The 21,679-nt window shown below is 43.4% G+C and overlaps 1 protein-coding gene across 3 annotated transcripts in view; it reads left to right on the top strand.

The window, feature by feature from the left end:
* Nucleotides 1-21,679, top strand: part of HMGA2 (high mobility group AT-hook 2) — a 135,466-nt gene that overhangs the window by 8,912 nt on the left and 104,875 nt on the right. For all 3 annotated transcript variants that reach the window (XM_081211872.1, XM_081211873.1, XM_081211874.1), the window contains exon 3: nt 10,190-10,240. In XM_081211872.1, coding sequence (XP_081067998.1) covers nt 10,190-10,240 — 51 coding nt within the window. The remainder of the gene's footprint in view (nt 1-10,189; nt 10,241-21,679) is intronic.

Genomic DNA, 21,679 nt, shown 5'->3' with positions numbered 1-21,679 from the left:
GTGAAGCACGGCTATTAGCGGCTTTAAGAAAAAGGAAACAAACTCGCAAGAACTCGCAAGACGTTTCGTCTTGCGATGCAAGCCCATAGGGAAATTCGTCTTGCGGAACGACTCAAAAAACGGAAAACTCTTTCGTCTTGCGCGTTTTTCGTCTTGCGAGGTACCACTGTGCATACTATAGCATCAGGACTTAATAGAAACACAGCCAAGACCCTCAGGTTGCACACAGGGTGGGAGACCGTGTAGTGAAGGAAAAGCACCTGCCTTCAGCTATGCCTTTAAGAGTCTGCAGTTCCTAACAAATGTGTCCTTTTATAGAAGAACTGGAATGAAGGCAGTGGCTCAACATGTCTTATCCAGCCCTTGTTGCAGCAAGCTGATCATTTTGAGCTCTGCTTTGTTGTACCCCATTGCTTCCTCTTTAGGAATATAGTCTGCTCAGCGCGATTCTGAAACGCAAAGTCTTCTGTCTTGGAACGGATTAGAAACAACACACATTTTCATGTCACAATCACATTGATTGTAGCACATCGGTTGTAGCAAAAGGACATAATCAGTGGATCTAAAATAATTGGTGCATAAATGCATTTCATGCTGTGTAGATGTGAGCAAAGCAGTGTGCAAGATTATACCAAGTTTCTGGGAACTGCAGGTGATGAGGGTGGTGTTGTGTTCAACACCAGGCATCCTATAGACATCTGATTACAGCATTCAAAATTCTCCAGGCGCCAGGAGCATTTTGCCCCTGGCTATTGGCCACTTAGGGACACAGGTGGCGCTGTGGGTTAAACCACAGAGCCTAGGACTTGCTGATCAGAAGGTCGGCGGTTCGAATTCCCGCGACAGGGTGAGCTCCTGTTGCTCGGTCCCTGCTCCTGCCAACCTGACAGTTCGAAAGCACATCAAAGTGCAAGTAGATAAATAGATACTGCTCCAGCGGGAAGGTAAACGGCGTTTCCGTGTGCTGCTCTGGTTTGCCAGAAGCGGCTTAGTCATGCTGGCCACATGACCCGGAAGCTGTACGCCGGCTCCCTCGGCCAATAAAGCGAGATGAGCGCCGCAACACCAGAGTCGGTCATGACTGGACCTAATGGTCAGGGGTCCCCTTTACCTTTACCTTATTGGCCACTTGCTGCCAAGTGAAGATGCCGGGGTGGCAGGATGGCACCTGCCGTCTCCACCATCTGGAGGTGCGTACCTGGGGATCCTTGGCTCTTGACTGCCACACACACACAGCAGCAACACACCCTGTAGAATTCTATCCGTTATATTTTATCTGCACAATGAGAATGAATTGCAGGAACCAAAAAATCGTTTTGAAAAATAGAACTTTAGAGTTGTCTGGTCCCCAAATGGCAACATTCTGTTTTGGTGATTGTAACACCTAGCTTACCGTATATTTCTCAGTTTCTAATACTGTCTGTTTGACCACTGCAAGAACAGAGTGCTGGACTAGAAGGGCAATTGATCTGACCCATATATGTTCCTATGTTATTATAATCAACCATGTGTCCTAGTGCAAGTCAGCTGTGGCTGATGGCTTCTGTGATCATGTGGCTTTGGGTGTTATTTCTGATTGTAATTGAACGATGGCAGGCATTTTCCTCAGGCTGACCTCAGAGGTTACTCAGGCTAGATCTTTTTCCAAATTATTTCATGAACTGCTTACAAAGATATAAATCAGAGTCTGCTGTTTTGTTTCCAAAACAAAACAAAACACCTTTAAACCTTGTATCTAATCATTCTTTCCTTTTCTCCTGTTTATAGGAAAATGTATTAAACGTTGAGTTAAATCATGCCTCATCGTGTTTGGTCACATGCTGTGATGCAACACAACCAGAAGCAAGTTGCCTTAAACTTGATCAAGGTGTGAATAGAATTAGGCAGCAGATTGAATTGGTTAAGCAGATATAGATTGCCACAGATCATGGGCATAACTTGTGATGACTTAATGCACAGTAATGGTAGAACTTAGCAAGGGGACCGTAACCCTATGATCAGGGCCGTGGAACCTCAGGCCTGGGGGCGGAATGAAGCCTCTTTTATCTAGCCCCCAGAGCTTTCCCCAGGCCACACTCCCTACTGATTCTGCTTTGTAGCCTCCTGGAGTGTCCCCCCGTGACTGGAATGCACCCTTGAACTCTTAATAATGCCTCTTGCTTATATAGATAAAGAGGAGAGAAGGGTATGTGAGTTTATATGGAAACTAGCGTAGTGAACGAAGGGGGGAAATTACATTTGTTTCTTTGCCCACATTTGCCTCTGAACCTGCCCATAATTAGCGTGTGGCCTTGGAAAGCTTCCCAGGAGGGATTGGGTCCCTTGAGCTGATCTGGATAATGATAAATGGAGCAGTGGAGGAATCAGTTTAGATGTTGAGAGTGGCTTTGGGTATATGACTGAAGAAGTGTGGCTAGCCTAATGCTAGTAAACTTGCCAAATTGAACTGTTGGCACTTCTAGTAATATCTAGAGGGGGTTTTCTGTAGGCTGCAGGTATGGATTTACGTAAGTTCCTCTTTAAAGGCTACAAGAATACAGAGGCAAACATGGTGGAACTCTTTGCTCAGACGTGCTGTGGCCACCTGAACTTTCACGGAGAGGGCTCCATCTCTCTGTTTTCACGAGCTACTACTATCAAGTTCAGTTGGAAGATGGATTCCAAATAAGATGTTGGCTGTGCAGCTGATTCTTGGCTATGCAGGACTCTCTTTGTGATTGGCTGGTTGTTGGTCTTTGCAGAGAGGCCTGCTCTGTACTTTGAAGCCCTGATAATCAGCTGAGAGTTGGTGCTTCAAAGCACCTTGCCTCCAAATCCATTTCTGGCCCAGATTCAACTTCATCTGATGTCCGTATATGATATTGGCTGTATGGCAGGTGGGCTTGGCCCAAGTGACGCCACAGGTTGGAGGTTCCCTCTCTGTTCTGTAGTCAGTGACTGGCCTTTAGTCAGGGCTACTGCATTGCTTTCTAGGTGACCAGTCAGCTCTCTTCACTCTGTTTGCCATTGGTCAGTTTTGAGTTAAGGAAATCCACTCCTTGTTACATAAGGCAGTTGTGTTTATTTTGGTTTATTTGGCTATAACTTTTGATAGAATAAAGATAACTCAGCACAGTTTGTTGCATTATAGTTTACATTAAATTATCCTTCCAATGATATATACTTTTATGGTATTATTCTTAAAAAGACTGATGTGATGAGCCCTCAAACCTCAGAAATACAACTTTTCCTAAAGGTTTCCACAATTTTGGCTATTAGTGTATCTAAGAAGGTTTAGCAGGATCTTTTCCCATAGAACATTTGAGCACAACAAAATCTGGACCATTGAGAAAGACCTAGCTCCGTTAATGTTCCTAGTAGCTTCATTTGTGTCATCCATTACAGAAGCATCCTCATATTACTGGTGTAAAGTTTTTGCCCCTCTAAGGAAAAGAAAAGTAACATGAGAACCCCCAAGACCCCTTGTAAGTCATGGCTGGTTTAAAATAACCCTCCTAATTATCTTTGAGGTATTGTCGTATTGTCTGTTCTGTCTGGAATTGCCCCACATTCTAGACACAACATGAATTGACACCAAAAAAGTACATAAAATAAACGTTGGCTGACTTATTTTTTCCTCTAGAATACAAATCTGTGGTGGGTTTTTTCTTTATCTCTTTCTTGAGTAAAATAAAATTATACGTGAGGAATGTTGACTGTACCACATTAAGTGACTGGACGTTCTGACCTCTTAACAGCTTTAATCTTTAAGAAATACTTCTTTCCAAATAAAATATTTTTTGACTCAAAGGTCATCCGGTCCAATGGCCCGCATTGCAGGAATTTTAATATTGTGTTTTAATGTTGTAACTGACCCTGGGACCTTAGGATGAAGGGCAGGCAAATAATAATTATTTTGTTTTCAACACAGTTTATAATTGGGAATGAGTCTTCCAGTATTTCCTTTTCTTTCTTTCTTTCTTGCACAATCCCAATTGTGTTTTACTTAGGAGTAAGTCACACTTGGGGACGCGGGTGGCGCTGTGGGTAAAACCTCAGCGCCTAGGACTTGCCGATCGTATGGTTGGCGGTTCGAATCCCCGCGGCGGGGTGAGCTCCCGTCGTTCGGTCCCAGCTCCTGCCCACCTAGCAGTTCGAAAGCACTCTTAAGTGCAAGCAGATAAATAGGTACCGCTTTATAGCGGGAAGGTAAACGGCGTTTCCGTGTGTGGTGCTAGTGCTGGCTCGCCAGAGCAGCTTCGTCACGCTGGCCATGTGACCCGGAAGTGTATTCGAACGGCGCTGGCTCATGGCCTCTAGAGCGAGATGAGCACACAACCCTAGAGTCGGACACGACTGGCCCGTACGGGCAGGGGTACCTTTACCTTTACCTTTAAGTCACACTTAGTTTAAGGTGGCTTAGCTTCAGTTAAACATGCATTTCTGGCCACATTCATACCCATAATTACTTGGGAATAAATTGCATTTAACCCAGTGGAACTTACTTTCAAATAACTATCCACGGAATTCGCTCACGTGCCTTTCAGAGTGGGGATATCATTACTTTCTGTTGGTTTATCACATCATTCCATATCAAAAAAGCAAGACCTGGAATGTTTCAGTGTTTTCTTCCTCTCTCTCAGGAATGTCTGATGTGAAAAATACATCTTTGGGGATGCGTAAAAAGAGTGTTCCTCTGGAACGATATTCATTGGCAGTACAGCACATAATCTCCGTTAGGACTATCTGAGCAGAAAAGTAGGAAGATCTAGTTCCTCATTATGTATATAATTGACTTTTAAATCATGTAACTACATGAAAATGAGCAAAGTATCATCTTTTAAATGATTAGCTGGTGGCAAATATCCAAATATCTCTTTCAATCTCTGTATTTTTGGGGTGGTGGTGGGGGGAATGCAGTGAACCATCACCCTTCTCAGAAAGTGCCATTGTATGTTCTGTCTGTTTTGTGATATGCCATTATGTGATTATCTTGACATTAGGTAATACAAGTGATCTGTGCTTTGGTAACTTCCGTTCAGATTACTACAATGCTCTCAAAGGCAATGAATGTACTGCAGGAAAGCTTTAGGAAGAGACTATCAGCCTGGGGATTCTTGGACACTTATGCTTGCCTGCATTTCTGATTGTAATCTCTAACCCCTTTTTTCAAATGCAAAGTCGGGTTTTGCAGCTAATTGGGGACTTCGTCACAACTTATCCTTAATTAAGAGGGACATATAGTTTGTTTGTTTGTTTGCTTGTTTGCTTTCTTTCTTGCTTACTCTGAAAGCCTTAGCTCTCCCAGGAATTTACCTATTTATTTATTTATTTATGTATTTGTTCACTGTATTTTTCACCCTATAAGACGCACCGGACCATAAGATGCACCTAGTTTTTGGAGGAGGAAAATAAGAAAAAAAGTATTCTGAATCCCAGAAGCCAGAAAAGCAAGAGGGATCACTTCGCAGCAAAAGCAGCGATCCCTCTTGCTGTTCCTGGCTTCTGGGATAGCTGCGCAGCCTGCATTCGCTCCATAAGACGTACACACATTTCCCCTTACTTTTTAGGAGAGAAAAAGAGAATCTTATAGAGCAAAAAATATGGTAATTTGCATATCACCCTTCATCCACAGATCTCTAAAGCATCATACTGCACCCCAAACAACAAATATGCTTACTTTTCATAAACAGATCTCCTTAAATACATCCAAGGGGCAGGCATGACTGTGTAAGAAACCCAAGCATGGGCAGCAGTTAGTATTTTTTTGGGGGGTATATGACCAATAATGCTGTGTGTGAATTGAGAGAAGCTCCCCACCATCTCTTAACAGTGGCGCTGAGGATGCTGGGGCTCATTGGCCAGCAGTAGCTGGCCATAAATGGATGTATCAGTCTACTTCGGGTCTACGTCACGTTGGCACATGTGCACTGATAAGTCTGTTCCATCCCATTTCCGCAATTCAGAAAGCAATGAAAAAAGTGCAGTTAACCAAGAAGAGAGTCAGAATATTTGAGAAGTCTGAAGGCCAGTAGATCAATTAAGTTGCAATCTGGAAAAGTTGTCCAGCAGGCCACTTCATATCAGAGTTCACATTAATTTGTTCAAGCAGCCCTACTGAAGGAAAAGTGTTTCCCAACTTGCTTATTTATCAAGAGAATAATCAACAATAGCTTGCAAGGGAATTCTGAGAGGAGTGTGTATGTGAGATGTCAAGGTCAGTGTTTAGTGTGAATGAAGCACAAGCCATGCTAACTATGCATTGGAGGCCTCTCCTGATACACTCCTCTACATATTATGTTGTATTTCTGCTGGAAACTGAGGGGTGTAATCATCAGAGTGTTTGCAAGATCATTCTTCTTTACGATGCATCTGCCTAAGACATTGGTTGCAAGCTACACATGTGCCTGTAGATGACTTTTCTGGCATCTGCAGACTCCTGATGACTTCCTTCCCCACTGAAATAAAGCTTGAAAGAAGCCTTCTGTTGTAGCCCCTGAACATTTTGGTGGGGAAGGGAGGCTTAGCTCTCCCCTCACCAGTTGTGACGCTTCCACAAACACCAACAGAAGCCTTATTGCCCTGCGGGAGGGGTGGAGGCAGTGTGCACCGGATTGTGGTGCATGTACATGGCTGGCGTACACAGATAGTGACCGCCATAGTTCCTCTAGTTTGCAAATGTTCCCCTGAGTTCCAGGACACTGGTGACTCTTGGTTTAAGATGACCAAAGACCAATTTGCCAGACTAAAATGCTTTTAAGGGATTAGATGGGAAGTTCAAGTTCCCATAGAGGGATGGCTGCAGTATTTGTGGCAATCTCCACTAGAATTTGGTTATAACCAAAGCACAGATAAGTTCTCTTGCGTAGGCAGCCAGGGCTGCTTTAATGCGTTATCCCAAGAAAGTTTCATCTTACACTCACCACTTTAAAGATTAAAGAGGAAGTTGCCTTTTTAACAAGTTTGAAGTGATAATTTTGCCCTACAATAGTGTGAATTTTATATTTTCACACGTTTCTCCTTGATGATATGGTGGAGATATTTGGCTACATTTATTTGCTTTGAGGGTAGCAGGGACCAACGGCAGTATTTTCCCAGCTTTGCGTGGAATTCCCTTTACATGGCATAGTCATGTACAGAGATTTGCCAATAAGTAAACTGATACATTAAGATGATAGATTCCCGAAGGAAAAACGAAAACACATGCATACACTATTAATTACAGGGCATAGGCACTACTGGGATTAGATGGGATTTCTTAAAGCCTAAAATGGTGAGATGTATGATAAAGCCGTGTTAATCACAGCTGTAAAGGGAGTAAAAGGAAATTTCTAAATCTCCCAGTTCTGGAGGAAATCTTGAAAACGTAACTGCAGAATATCTCAGAAAGACTCAGAAGCCAAAAGAGAAACAAGATTAAATCCTATGGGTGGAATTCAACCTTGCAATAAGGCATTTGTTCCATCAGCGCAAGTATTTATACTTGCTATACAGAACAATTTCCCCTCTTACATATTGTTCTGGGGGGTTTTCCTGACCCAAAGCAGACGTGGGGAGGGTATGCAGGGGGAGGAGGGGTGGGGGGAAATCCCATTGTGCTGGTTTCCACTGGCACAACTGCTAAATTGAATGTGGCTTAAGTACTTTTAAAAATCTTGCCAATTTTTTATTCCGAGATTTATCGTTTTGATTTATTAACTCTGGATTGTATCAAATGCAGGCACCTTTTAGTTAGGGAACCTCTTAAAGCCCTACTGGGGTGGGGAATGGCATTCCTTCCTGGAACACTTTCCAGTGGCAAAAGTGGCTAGAAGAAGACATGTAAATCTTACTACTACTTTTTCTTTTACATTAAGCCAATTCTTACACACTCTTCTATCCTCTATCTAGACAGGCAAGAGGCATTATCAGTTTTTTATCTAATTTTAATTTTATTTTGTTTTTGCAGTTTATATACTGCTGAACTACAGTTGTCGCTAAGGGGTGAGACATTCAGGGACACATTCCCGCTAGGAAGAAACACTTGGAAGCAGGGCCAGTGAGGGATGTGGTCTGTTGAGAAGGGTGTGTGCCTTCGAGAGTTACAACAGGCATATGGAGAGACATGGAGGGCTGCATTTGGCCCTCAGGTTCCCCTGAACTACCGGTATATCATGGTCAGCAGTGGAGCAATTGTTTCCAATGGGTCTCCTGCAAGTTTGCTGGCTCTTGGGGGCCAATGCACTGTGGGTCCCCCATTTTTTTAATGTTCAGAGGGTTCCCCGTGTGACATCAGGATGTTGCATGGCATCAGACGTGGGGGCCCTCAATCCTCTGGACAAGATGGTGCCTCTGGTCTCCTGTGAGGATGAGCTAGTCAGATTCAACCTTCTTTTTCAACATAGATGCAAGCTATTGAAAGTTGTAACCCAACTTTGCCCATTCTTTTCCTGATTGCTCATATTTAAGGAGGTGTACACTATCTTAAGCAGTAATGATTTTTAAAACCCTAAGCACCACATCTGAAAATAACACTCTTCTTCATCTATTTATTTATCAGGTGTACTTAGTCAAGCCAATACTCCTCAGCCTTGTCTTGCTCACCGTCTTTCAGCCCTTTCCGTCATTATCTTCATAAGTGTAAGGGTACCCCTGACCATTAGGTCCAGTCGTGACCGACTTTGGGGTTGCGGCGCTCATCTCGCTTTATTGGCCGAGGGAGCCGGCGTACAGCTTCCGGGTCATGTGGCCAGCATGACTAAGCCGCTTCTGGCGAACCAGAGCAGCGCACGGAAATGCCATTTACCTTCCCGCCGGAGCGGTACCTATTTATCTACTTGCACTTGGACGTGCTTTCAAATTGCTAGGTTGGCAGGAGCAGGGACGGAGCAACGGGAGCTCACCCCGTCATGGGGATTCGAACCGCCGACCTTCTGATCGGCAAGTCCTACCATTATCTTCATACTGGAAAGTTAATATTAGGTTTACAGGAATGTTGTATGCCCTATTATATTAATGTAAGGAAAGTTATATACATATTACATGCTATGTATATACAGTGGTACCTCGGTTGTCGAATGTAATCCATTCCGGAAGACAGTTCGACTTCTGAAACATTTGACAACCGAGGCTCAAAGGGCGGTCAGCAAAGTCAATGGAGAGAAAAAATTGACTTCCGAGGCACATTAGAAAATGGAAGCAATTATTTCCGGTTTTTCGGCGTTCGGATTCTGAACCTTTCAGCTTCCGAGGCGCTCGAAAACCGAGGTACCGCTGTATATAGTATTTTAACTCTAGCTATATAAAACTTCAGCTACATAATTCTTGCACACACTCAGTTGGAAGAGGCAGCCAGTGATGTCGGTTAGGCTTGCGTATGAATAATCACACATAGGAAGGGTGAGTGTTGTTAGCGAGCCATATTAATTTATAGCTGCTTTGCATGCAGTTAGGAAAATGGTTTATGCACATAACTGCCAAAGGATCTGTGAAGGTGCAGGGGAGATAAAATGTCTGTTTACACGTAAGATGACACATTTTTAAATTAAAGAATTAGTCAAAAAGAACTGCCACGCTTGCTTTTATTAACTTGGTCTCTGATGTCAATTAGAATGACTGCTCAGTCCAGATATATGTATCGAAAGGGTGAGGAGGAAGATGGAAGATGTAATAATTTAATTAATAAGGATTCTGTGTTTTTGAGTGTCCACTCCAATTTCCCTGGGAAGTCAGCATTCAAGCCAGGGACAGATCCTGTGTTTCCTGACTCCCCAAGCCCCAGGCTTTTGTGTTAGCTGCCATTACTAACATTTTTAGTTTGTTTTGGCCTGCAAAACAAAGGCAAGTTCTTTAAAGAGATATGTCCAAAGGATAGTCTTTGTCAAGTATGTTGATTTGCTTTTCCATACATTCTTATCAATAGTCTAGACACAAGGAGAACACAGTGAATAGTCTATCATTTTTAAAGAAGCAGTTTCCTTCCTTAAACAAAGAGGTTCTCAGTCTGTTTTACGAAAGGATGGGAGCAGCATTTCTCTATAGGAGAGAGAGATAACAAAGTGATTTTTCTTTGTGCCTCTCATCTAATCAATAGATAAATAAAATGAATGCTGTTGTGGGAAGTATGCACTGACTATATATTAAAAAAACCCCAACCCACCCACCAGAATTGCCTAACAATATCATATAATACTTTTGAACTACAGCACGTATCTTGTGTGTTTTTTTACAGAAAGCAGAAGCTACTGGAGAAAAACGACCAAGAGGCCGACCCAGGAAATGGGTAAGTATTGCATTTTTAGTTTTTATAAAATTAAATTTTCCTCTTTTAAGAATTCAGCAAGGTAACTTTAAAAAGAAAGAAAGAAGGCAGCTATTTCGTTTAACGAACGGCTGCGGTCAGTTTGCCTCAATCCAGTGAACCAGACCCCATCATCAGAGGTTGGCATTGGCAGGCATGTTCCAGGGCCCGTGAATGGGTGGAGGGCACAGATTGCTAATGCCAGGCCTGAGATGGTTGGGGTTAGCACATCAGAAGTGGAGGGAGAGAGAGGTGGCACAGAAGGCGGCCGCACATGCTCCCTATAATTGCCTTGATGAGTGACCTCCCCCTACCCCCAGCGTGAGACAGGCTATATATGCTCATTATCCTTGTATGGTGTATATATATCCCCACCCCTTGTAATGGCTAGGGGCAAAAAGTCTGTGTCTGACAAGGTATCTGTACTACTCCTTCTCCCCACCGCCACCATCACTGCTCTTCCAGGTCCTTGGAGCCTCCTGGCCAAACCCACTCCCCTCCACACTATGGCAATGGCAGTGAGTCATGGAAAGGGATGGGACCTGTGCAAGTTCTGCAGTGAAGGAGAGGAGCAGAGACCCATAGCAGCACTGGAGCGAGTGTGGTGTAGAGGTTAAGAGGGGTGGACTCGTAATCTGGGAAACCGGGTTCGTGTCTCCGCTCCTCCACATGCAGCTGCTGGGTGACCTTGGGCCAGTCACACTTCTCTGAAGTCTCTCAGCCCCACTCACCTCACAGAGTGTTTGTTGTGGGGGAGGAAGGAAAAGGAGATTGTTAGCTGCTTTGAGACTCCTTCAGGTAGTGATAAAGCGGGATATCAAACCCAAACTCTTCTTCTTCTTCTTCTGGTGAGGAGCAGATTCTGGATTGGGGAACTTGGGGCTTCCAGAGGTTGCTGGACTCCAGCTCCTGTTGTCCTCAACCAGCATGGCCATTGGTCAATGAAGATGGTACTTGCAGTCCAACAAAAATCTGGAGGGCCGCAGAATCCCACCCTGATGTGCATTTATAGGGGGGCAGAGGGGCTCACTAGAGGCCTCTTGAATGGGACTCATGAAAACCTGCAGCACCCTTGCTGAGAGTTAAAGGCAGGTGAGGAGTTATCGCCGCTTCCTACCTTTAGACTCTGGGAGTTTGCTCAAAGACACATTTTACTACTGTTTGCTGGGAGGGGATATCTGTGTCTTATCAGCATGAATGAACCTCAGCTCTTCCCTTTTTTCTTTTTTTAAAAGTGAGAGGTGGAGGGGAAACAGAACACTGAGGTAGTTTGTTGAGTAATTCAGTTACAAAGGTTAAAGAGTGGGGTTTATCTGGAGTCCAAACGTGATTAGGAAAGAGGATAACATTCAAACGCAGTGTATACAAAAAGCAGGTTAATAAACAAAACTCCTTTGTCTCTTTCATGAATGTCCCATAGTTTCTGGAAAACACCCTGCTCCAATCGCAGGAAACCTATACCCACTCCCTCAGTGATTTATATTATTTCTCCTTTCTGGTTCACTTCAGAGATGGAAAAGGCGGGCCTAAGGCAGAGGCAGTTTTAGGGTAGCACAACCAGTGCGATTGCTGGGGGAGCCAAAACAATGCTATAGAATGTAGCAAGAGGAGGCAAGGAGGGGGAGCGAATTTTAGCGTCACCGAGGGTGTCACTGAAATTTGAGAGCCCCAAGTCCACCACTGCCTGAGGGAAGCGGATTTGCACATGCAGGTCACTTTGCTAGATCAACTCAGCATCTGAGGTAAGGTTTGTGCCTCCCAGGGCCGCCACCTGTATGGAAGAGGAGGAGCTGGAGAATATCCCCTTGCACCTCTTAAAGCAGCAGTGGTGTGGCATGCACAGAACAAACACATGAAGTATGCAGGGTGCACATTCACTGTCACACATGCAGAGAACAAGACCATACGCTGCTCTCTTCTTTCCTTTGCTCAGGCTGCTGCTCTTTCTGGTGCCAACACAGGCCCAGTCTCTCTACCAAATAATAATAATAATAAATTTATTTATACCCCGCCCATCTGGCTGGGTTTCCCCAGCCACCCTTGGCAGCTCCAAACAGAATATTAAAAACACGATCAACATCAAAAACTTCCCTAAACAGGGCTGCCTTCAGGTGTCTTCTAAAAGTCGCATAGTTGTTTATTTCCTTGACATCTGATGGGAGGGCGTTCCACAGGGCAGGCGCCACCACCGAGAAGGCCCTCTGCCTGGTTCCCTGTAACTTGGCTTCTCGCAGTGAGGGAACTTCCAGAAGACCCTTGGAGCTGGACCTCAGTGTCCAGGCTGAACGATGGGAGTGGCCATTTAGGGCTTTAAAGGTCAGCACCAAACCCTTTGAATTGTGCTTGGAAACGTACTGGGAGTCAATGTAGGTCTTTCAGGACTGGTGTTAAATGGTCTTGGCGGCCACTTCCAGTCACCAGTCTAGCTGCCGCAATCTGGATTAGTTGTAGTTTCCGGGTCACCTTCAAACATTCCCTTCATCTTCTCCCTCCAACAGTTCACTAGTCATTGTTGCTCTCCAGGCAGTGAGGATATAAGTCACATCACTACTGGGCTCGGGAGCCTCTGATCTCCCTCCACCACAGTGTGAAGAGAATGGGATGAGCTGGGGAATGTGGACAAAAAACTGCAGTAGGATGCCAGTTGTGCTGTTGAAGAGCAGACAGTAGCCAGCCCTGTTTCTTGTGCAGGGGCACACATTCGGTTCAAAGGCTAAGTTTACTTCATGCAACTATATAATAATAATAATAATAATAATTTATTATTTATACCCCGCCCATCTGGCTGGGCTTCCCCAGCCACTCTGGGCGGCCTCCAAAAGAATATTAAAATACTATGGTACATCAAACATTAAAAGCTTCCCTAAACAGGGCTGCCTTCAGATGTCTTCTAAAAGTCTGGTAGTTGTTGTTCTCTTTGACATCTGGTGGGAGGGCATTCCACAGGGAGGGCGCCACTACCGAGAAGGCCCTCTGCCTGCTTAGAGTAGAGGAGAGTGGTATCTCTGGATTGGGCTGTGAGAAACCCCACCTGAAATTCTGAAGAGCTACTGCCTGTCAGTGTAGATGATACTGAACTAGATTGGCCAGTGGTCAATCACTACAAGGCAGCTTCACAAAAGTAAGGATGTCATTTAGCCTTTAGCTAGTCCAAAACCAACTCCCCCACCACCACCTTTTTTGCACATGGAAACATAATTGAAGAATTTTCACATTATGATGGAAATTGTAGAGGCAATTCATTCAGTGGCAAGGCAGTGTGTGGGCCCTAGAAGTTGCTCATTTAAAAAATAATTTTTTTGGGGGGGGGGCGCAAACCTTTGATATTGGACCTTCTTTTGAGAGATTCTTTAACCATATGCTGTAGCTTTAGATGAATGTCATCTTTTAAGAAATGAAGAGTAAGCATAATGTATGCTTTTTATAGTCTGTCTCTCTGGTTTCCACGGAAAGAGTGTATTGCAAATAGCTGTTAAAGGGCCACACTTTATTTATTTATTTTTGCGTGAAGAAGTTCACTGTTGGAGGAAAAGCCTATTGCATTCTGCTGGTGCCGTCTTCACAACCATAAAGCTGATGGTGGAAGCAAGGATTGATTGGCACGGTTCAATTTTCCTAAGCCCACAGGGTCTTCTCGCCAGGGACAAGTGCGTCCAAAAGTGAGTGTTGCCACCCAACACTCTTTACCCAAGCCCCACAGCCCCATGGGATGCCTGTTGCCTTCTCCGCCATTTGCTGGTGGGAATGCAAATATCCCTTCCCTGTTCATCAGATGACCTCATGAGCAGCGGAGGGGGCAATTGCTTCACTATCAAGGTGCAAGACTGGGAGGAGTGCTTTACATGTTTCTGCCCATCCTGGTGTCATGTCCACATTATCTTTTCTTTTTACCATTTATGCCAAAATGTTTTTTTGGGGGTAGGGTAGGATGAAAAATTTGCTTAGGGGCTGGCTCGGGTTCCCTGGCCAGGAGTCAACCACCCCTGAGTTATATTATTGAATCTATCAAAGAGTTCTAAAACTCATGGTCATATATTTTTATCAGAAGATGATAAATTAGTGTTGTTACCCTTATCTAGTAATTATTTGTGGATGTGGGAGATCTGATGCATCTAAAGGGATACACACCCATACCTGCGAAAGGTGTGCATAGCTCCCTCCATTGAAGTTAATGCTTTATGGAAGGATCTCCAGATATATAATGGACCACACATGCAGAACTCTGTGTCGAGGGCCATGTATAAAGAGATGTAAAAAACAAACAAACGGAGGAGGATGTTACCCAAAGCCATATGGCCCTTTGCATTTTAACAACCCACCTCACTTTACACTCCACCTCTGTTTGTCATACACATTTCCTTTAAACCTTTAAATTGCACTGGAGTTATTTTCGTATTTAATCTGGTGCATTTGCAGTTAGCATTCCTTCTAAACCACTCTATTATTTATAATAGGGGTCACTGAGATTTTTGTTTTTTATGATATTTGAGGTGGGGTAGAAGGTGCAAAATTACATGTGGTCGAGTTTTGCTTTTTTGCTTTTTTTGTATAAGTCTGCAAGCCTTTCTTTTTGTGAGTCTAGGATTCTGTGTCATATGTTGTTCATCAAACTGTAAAGTATTATTTCTCCTGTTTCCTTCAATGTGTACATGCAGAGATATATTAGCTAACGGAGCTCTGCAGAACTTGTGGTAGCCAAGTCTTCCTGCCAGTTCCAACTTATATACTTTACATCTGGTGATTCTCGTTTTTTGTTTTTTTAATGGTAACTAAATTTATTGGACCAATATGATACCTTGGAATAGTACTAGTGGTCATAATAATAACAACGGCATAAAGTGCATTCTGAAGCGTGTAGTAAATTACTTTATCTTTTCAGTAAAGTAATATTGCTCCTAAAAAGCATTCTGTGAAAGTAAGACTACTGGAACAAGCATAGAGCACAGTGTCAGGCATTCTTTGATCAGGGAGACCCAAATACAAACCAAAATCAGGAATTGGTATCTTAGTCTCAAATGTACAAACCATTATTTGTTGCCCAAAGCCTGACATATTGGTCACAATCCAGGCAATCTCCATAGATGATTAATACATTTGTAAATTGCCTTCCACGTATAGGTTCCAAAGTGATTTACAGATCTATCCTTAAACCAGCTAAAACAAGTACAAGAACAACCAGGCGTAGGTTTAAAAACAACACGGAATGACCTTTGCACCTGGTTGAGAAAGCTACAGTGGTACCTCGCAAGACGAATGCCTCGCAAGACAAAAAACGTGCAGGACGAAAGAGTTTTCCATTTTTTGAGTCGTTCCGCAAGACGAATTTCCCTATGGGCTTGCTTCGCAAGACGAAACGTCTTGCGAGTTCTTGCGAGTTTGTTTCCTTTTTCTTAAAGCCGCTAATAGCCGTGCTTCGCAAGACGAAAAAACCGCAAGACGAAGAGACTCGTGGAACAGATTAATTTCGTCTTGCGAGGCACCACTGTAGTTGAAACAAAAATGTATTCAGTTGTTTTCGTAAATTACAGATAGTGGGCGGCTGTCATATCCTGACAGGAATACGGTTCCACAGATACTTGATTTGAGCCCAGTGATTTTAGTGGGATTTAAGCATTCGTAGCTGTGTGCCGGATCGTAGCCAATGGCTCTGATTCTCCAGAGCGATCTGTGGCCTGAAGTAGGCTTCTGTTCACAGGTTGCCATACCGAAGATGAGTTGTTTGAGTCAATATGTATGGTGCAGGGTAAAAATGGGGTCCCCATCTCTCAGGATTGGTTAATGCTGTGATCCTTGCAGAAGTGGATTCATGCATGACGACTAGCAATCAGTGCAGCAGGCTTTGACATTCCTTCTCTCTGCCCGCAGTCAAAGATGAACATCTCTTTAGAAGCTGTGTACAATCTTTTAAAGTAGTGAACATAGGAAGCTCTTTGCCCCACGGCTCTTTACAAAGAACTGTGAATTGAAGCAATTAACCTGTAAATTTCATTGACTTCAGGCTGTGTTTTCAGCTCAATTTGCTTAATTTTGCAGCCATAATGGAACACTTTTTTTTTAATGTGGACATTAATACATTTTTATTGCATCTCTCCATGTACTCCAGGTAGAGGAGGATAAAATATGTCTGTATTAAATAATGATTTCAATTTAAAAAGACAGCACTTTTAAAACAAGCTAACATGCTCATAATTAGGTGGTTAGATCAGTTCTCAGCCGAAGGCCTTGGAAAACAAGTAGGTTTTATGTCTCTTTCTAAAATCCAAACACTCGTCACCTTCTAGAATGTTGTTCTTTTAACTCAGGGCTATCGGTGAAAAGGCCATGTTCCTTGCTGTGACTGTTTTAACTTCCCACAAGGAATGAGCACAGAGGCAGCTTCTAATCAAAATATATCCATTTGCAAGGGAGCTCATATATGAAGAGATGCTTACTGAGGTTTGTAACATTCATACCAAAAAAGGGGGGGGGGGAATAGGCAGAGATTGAAGGGACCTGTGAACTTTCTGACATATTTTCTCCATCCATGAACTCTATTTTTATGCCACAGTATGCTACTAAGACATTTCCCCAATAAATGTAGCATTTGTACCAGGCTCATTTTCCCAGTATTCTTTAATTTTCAGAGCAGTGATATGAGCTATGTTTTAAAGAAAATAGTATCTGAATGACATGTTACACACCTGTCATGCAACTGTGTAGTGTTTTTTCTTCTTTTTGTTGCTATGGTTGAAGCATGGAGGCTAGACCATTCAACTGTATTATTATACAGCACCATTAGAGAACGTGGCATTTGATAGACTTTTGTAAACAAAAAGGGATAAGCAATTGTCACGAACCCTGCAGTGTTCTCCGGATTGGGCTTTGATTGTCAGGCCCAGACAGAGGAGGTAGAGAAAAAAATGGGGAGCAGGGGTGAACTGTAGGAAAGAGGAGGGGGATACCTCCTTTCTGCCATGACTTCAACTACTTTGAAAGGAGAAGCATGTATACTGGCTCTCCCCATTACCCTCCTGCGGACCAGAGAGCCTCAGTGGAGGCTGGGGAGGGCTCTGATAATTGATGGGGAAGGCTGAATAGGAGGTGGGAGTACCTGAGCAGGAGGGTGCAGCCTTGTTTCCTAGAATCAGGTGCGCCTTTGCAGATGGGAGCAGACCCTGGTAGAGTGTGTGCGTGCAAGCTCAACATTCCTGCTTGGCAAAAGAGTCTTGTGAGTGAGCACACCGCACCTCATCTTTAAAAGCTTGGCAGGAGGGGTGAGAAAACTTCTTGGGACACCTTCCTTGCTTCTGTCCAGTTCTGAACCTCTTACCTTGCTCCTGAACTCCTGAATCATGGCTCTTGAGCACTGTGTGTGCTGCTGAGCACACACCATTACTTGCCTGAACGAAGATCTTCCTTATTTACAAGTAAGAGCCTCTGTCAACTTGTTTTGGTTGGGAGCTAGGGCCAAAGTTTGCACTAAATTTTGTCAGTGGGAGAACAAGCTGCTGTCTCTACCACCATACCTGTGCTGCAGTGTACACTTTTGCTAGCAATGATAATCTCCATATCAAAAAAGACCCCTCAGTTCCATTTGTTAAGTATAAAAGTCATTGCCACACAGGTAGAAAATAAAGTTGTGCTGGGTGTTTGGGTATTTTTCTATGGGACAAGAATGCTATATATTAAAACAGAAGTCATTTAAAAATTCCCGACTAGGAGCAGAACTGGTGGCCAGTTCTCACTTTCAGTAATTACCAAGGACAGTAATTACCGTATTTTTTTGCTCTATAACAGTGTTCTCCAACCTTGGGCCTCCAGCTGTTTTTGGACTACAACTCCCATCATCCCTCGCTAGCAAGACCAGTGGTCAAGGATGATGGGAATTGTAGTCCAAAAACAGCTGGAGGCCCAAGGTTGGGGAACACTGCTCTATAAGACTCACTTTTTCCCTGCTAAAAAGTAAGGGGAAATGTGTGTGCGTCTTATGGAGCGAATGCAGGCTACGCAGCTATCCCAGAAGCCAGAACAGCAAGAGGGATTGCTGCTTTCACTGCACAGCGATCCCTCTTGCTGTTCTGGCTTCTGAGATTCAGAATTTTTTTTTTCTTGTTTTCCTCTTCCAAAAAACTAGGTGCGTCTTGTGGTCTGGTGCGTCTTACAGAGCGAAAAATACAGTAATTGTTTGATGTCAACATCCCCTGATAACTGATCACTTACATGCATGAGTAGCCCATGTCACAAATTTAATACCACTGCTATAACATTCATATCACCTCAAAGGATGCTTCTGAATGGTGATTTCACACTTTCAGCTACCTGCCGTCAAGTGTACAGTAATCATGAGAAGTTTGTATGCATGTATTAACCTTTCACAAGGGTGAACCGATTATGATCTATTATGAGCAGAAAGGCATACACCATGCTAATTAGGTGTTGTTTTTTTTGTCTTTTAAGACTGCAACCCCAAGCATGCTTACTAGTGAATAAGTCCCAATGAATGCAGAGAGACATACTTTTGAGTAAGCATGCTGATGATTGTACCGTAAAGTGCCATTTATTGAAAACAAGTGTCTGATTTCCGCTGTGATGGACGTATCTAGTTCTTGGTGGAGAAAATACCTCTCGTGAGGTAGGCTCCGCCTTTGTGACACTCTCGAGAGTTTCCAAATGTGAGTGGTCTATGTTTAGGAAAGTGGATTATGAGTCAGGATTCCTGGGTTCTGTTTCTAGTTCAGTGAGGTGTCAGGCAAGCCGTTTACTATCTTTCGGGCTAAATATACCTTTTGACAAGTGTATAATGATTCCATTTTAATATGCGATACTTTGGGAGCGATTCCAAGCCCCTTGCGCTTACTCCCGTGGGGAATCTAAGTTCAGTTGCGAAGCGTGCAAGCATATGCATATCTCTTTTAATGGTGTCACATTATATAGAGTTCCGAGGGCCCTATATAAAAGGCATGTGCACTGTGTGTATTTTCCTCCTCCCAACGAAAACCTAAAATGAAACTCCCTCTTCTATTTCCTTGTAGCACTGGATATGCTGTATATGAAAGCAGGCACCTCTTATTAAGCAATAGCAACCGAAAAACATATTTCCCAGGAGATGGTTTCTAATTTTACGACACATGGAGGTTTTTAAAAACCAGCAATAAAGTACTTTATGTATGACCTAGGTAACTCTACCTGTTTTTATTCCTATTTCTTACACTGTATTCCCTTTCATTTATTTGTTACTGGCCTCAGATTTTGAAAAAGCAAAGTAACGACTGCAAGGATCAGAAATGACTCTCTTTGCTAATATCTCTGTAGTCTACTCTGATACCTTACTCAAACAATAATAAGTTTTTTGATAGTAGAGATACAGTTTTTGAATACATTTAAATTAGCAGTAGAGGTACCATTGTTCATGCTCTTGGATGTGAAAGGGAGTCACTGGGGTTACGAACATAACCGTATGTATGGTCCATTGTTTTCCCTCTGGAAATTTCCAGTGTTGCTAACAAAAGAAATTGCAATGTTTATGGAGCAGGTTCACTGTATGGCTGAGATTGAACAGTTGTTGCTATTTTATCAGCTTATTTCTTTGGTAATCTAACAAAACATGGCTGCTGAATATACAGGCCATATGTCTTGCATGGAAATTATATTTATACCCCCACCCTTTTTTTTTACAAGCCAGGTATGATGATTTAATGATATTTTATTTGTAGGCCACCCTGGTACATAGGGTCTAATAATTAGTTAATACATAACATATAAAACAGCTTAGGGTGGTGTGTTAGGTAATTCCCACGTGTTTGGATCTTTTTTTGCAGGTTTTCACGATCAAGTTCCCAGGAATGTTTTGGCCTGTTCCTGGGTGGTGGTTGGTTTCCCCCCCTCCAGATTTAGCAGTAGGCTGTTGACAGACGTATGGGGCCTTCCTTGACAGTGCAAGGAGTGTAGCAACTGTCTTGTCTATCTGTCTTATGTCGTGGAAGACAGTATCCCCGAGATGTGTTTTCTATTCTATGCAACAGTTCTATTCCAACTGTTCCATGTTGTAGTGACAGCTAGAATCAGAAAGGTGTCCCCCTCAGCTCTAATCTGGAATGATACTATAAAAGGCAGGAATCACTATGATTGTTTGGTCTGGTCTCAGTGATCCTCTGAATGGTGGTGTAGGACTCTTAAATCAATGGACTGCCACCTCATTCTCTTTCCACACTCTTATTAGTGGCCAGCCACTTTGCAACATGGCAGAGGAAATATAAAAAGAGCCAGAGAGAACAATGACTTTTCCATCGCCTGACTGGCTTACCTGACCATTCCCAACTGCTGAACCATGGCGGTGAGGGAAGGAATGTAGGAACATGCCTTATAACGACTTTGACTGGCAGTAACTGTTGGATTGCAGGTAAGAGTCTTTACCAAACTAACTCAAGATACTTGGGGGCCGAATCTGGGACCTTCTGGATGCAAAGTATGCTGTCTATCACAGAACTATGACGAGAAAGCAGCCTGCCTTTACAGCAACCCAGCCAGAGCCTATGCCTCCCTGCACACTCCATCCCACCCCTTGATTCAGTCAACCTCTTATCTGCTCTAAATCATGTAACTTTTCTATAGCTGGGCGGAGAGCAGCTGGTGGTGAGCAGTTTCTTTGGGGAAATGGCAGTGAGGGAATGGGTTACCTCGCACAACACCGTGGTCCTGATCCGCTGATATTTAGGGCTGGGCTATACCTTTTTTTTTAACATTGTGCTATATCACCAGCTAAACGTCACATTATACCAATATATCACAATGTCTGAAATAGGGATGGAGGCATAGACTGGCTTCATGCCTTTTCCTGCTCTTGTGATTTGCTGTCTATGGCATGAGGCAAGGACTGAGCTGAGCTCGCAGAATTAATAGGCACGGCAGGACTTGAGAGAAGCATTGGGTGGCTTCAATGTTTTCCCCATATTGCGATTTTTGCATAGAACGTACAGACACACACACACCATGCTTCATGATATATTGCCAGGTCGAGAATTATAAAACCGATATCACAATATGGACTTCAAACCGGTTTTGGACGGTATATTGATATATCGCCCAGCCCTACTGGTGTTGTGATTGCATCTGATAATTATAAAGTGTTCATATATGCAGTAACAGTGTTACAGTGGTACCTCGGGTTACATACACTTCAGGTTACATACGCTTCAGGTTACATACTCCGCTAACCCAGAAATAGTGCTTCAGGTTAAGAACTTTGCTTCAGGATGAGAACAGAAATCATGCTCCGGCAGCGCGGCGGCAGCAGGAGGCCCCATTAGCTAAAGTGGTGCTTCAGGTTAAGAACAGTTTCAGGTTAAGTACAGACCTCCGGAACGAATTAAGTACTTAACCCGAGGTACCACTGTACTTATTTCTTCTTGATCCTTCTGGTGAATCATAATTCAGGGATCCAGC

This window comes from Podarcis bocagei (assembly GCF_964188305.1).
Source record: "Podarcis bocagei genome assembly, chromosome: 10".
Classification (NCBI taxonomy): domain Eukaryota; kingdom Metazoa; phylum Chordata; class Lepidosauria; order Squamata; family Lacertidae; genus Podarcis; species Podarcis bocagei.
This window is presented reverse-complemented; position numbering and strand designations above follow the sequence as displayed.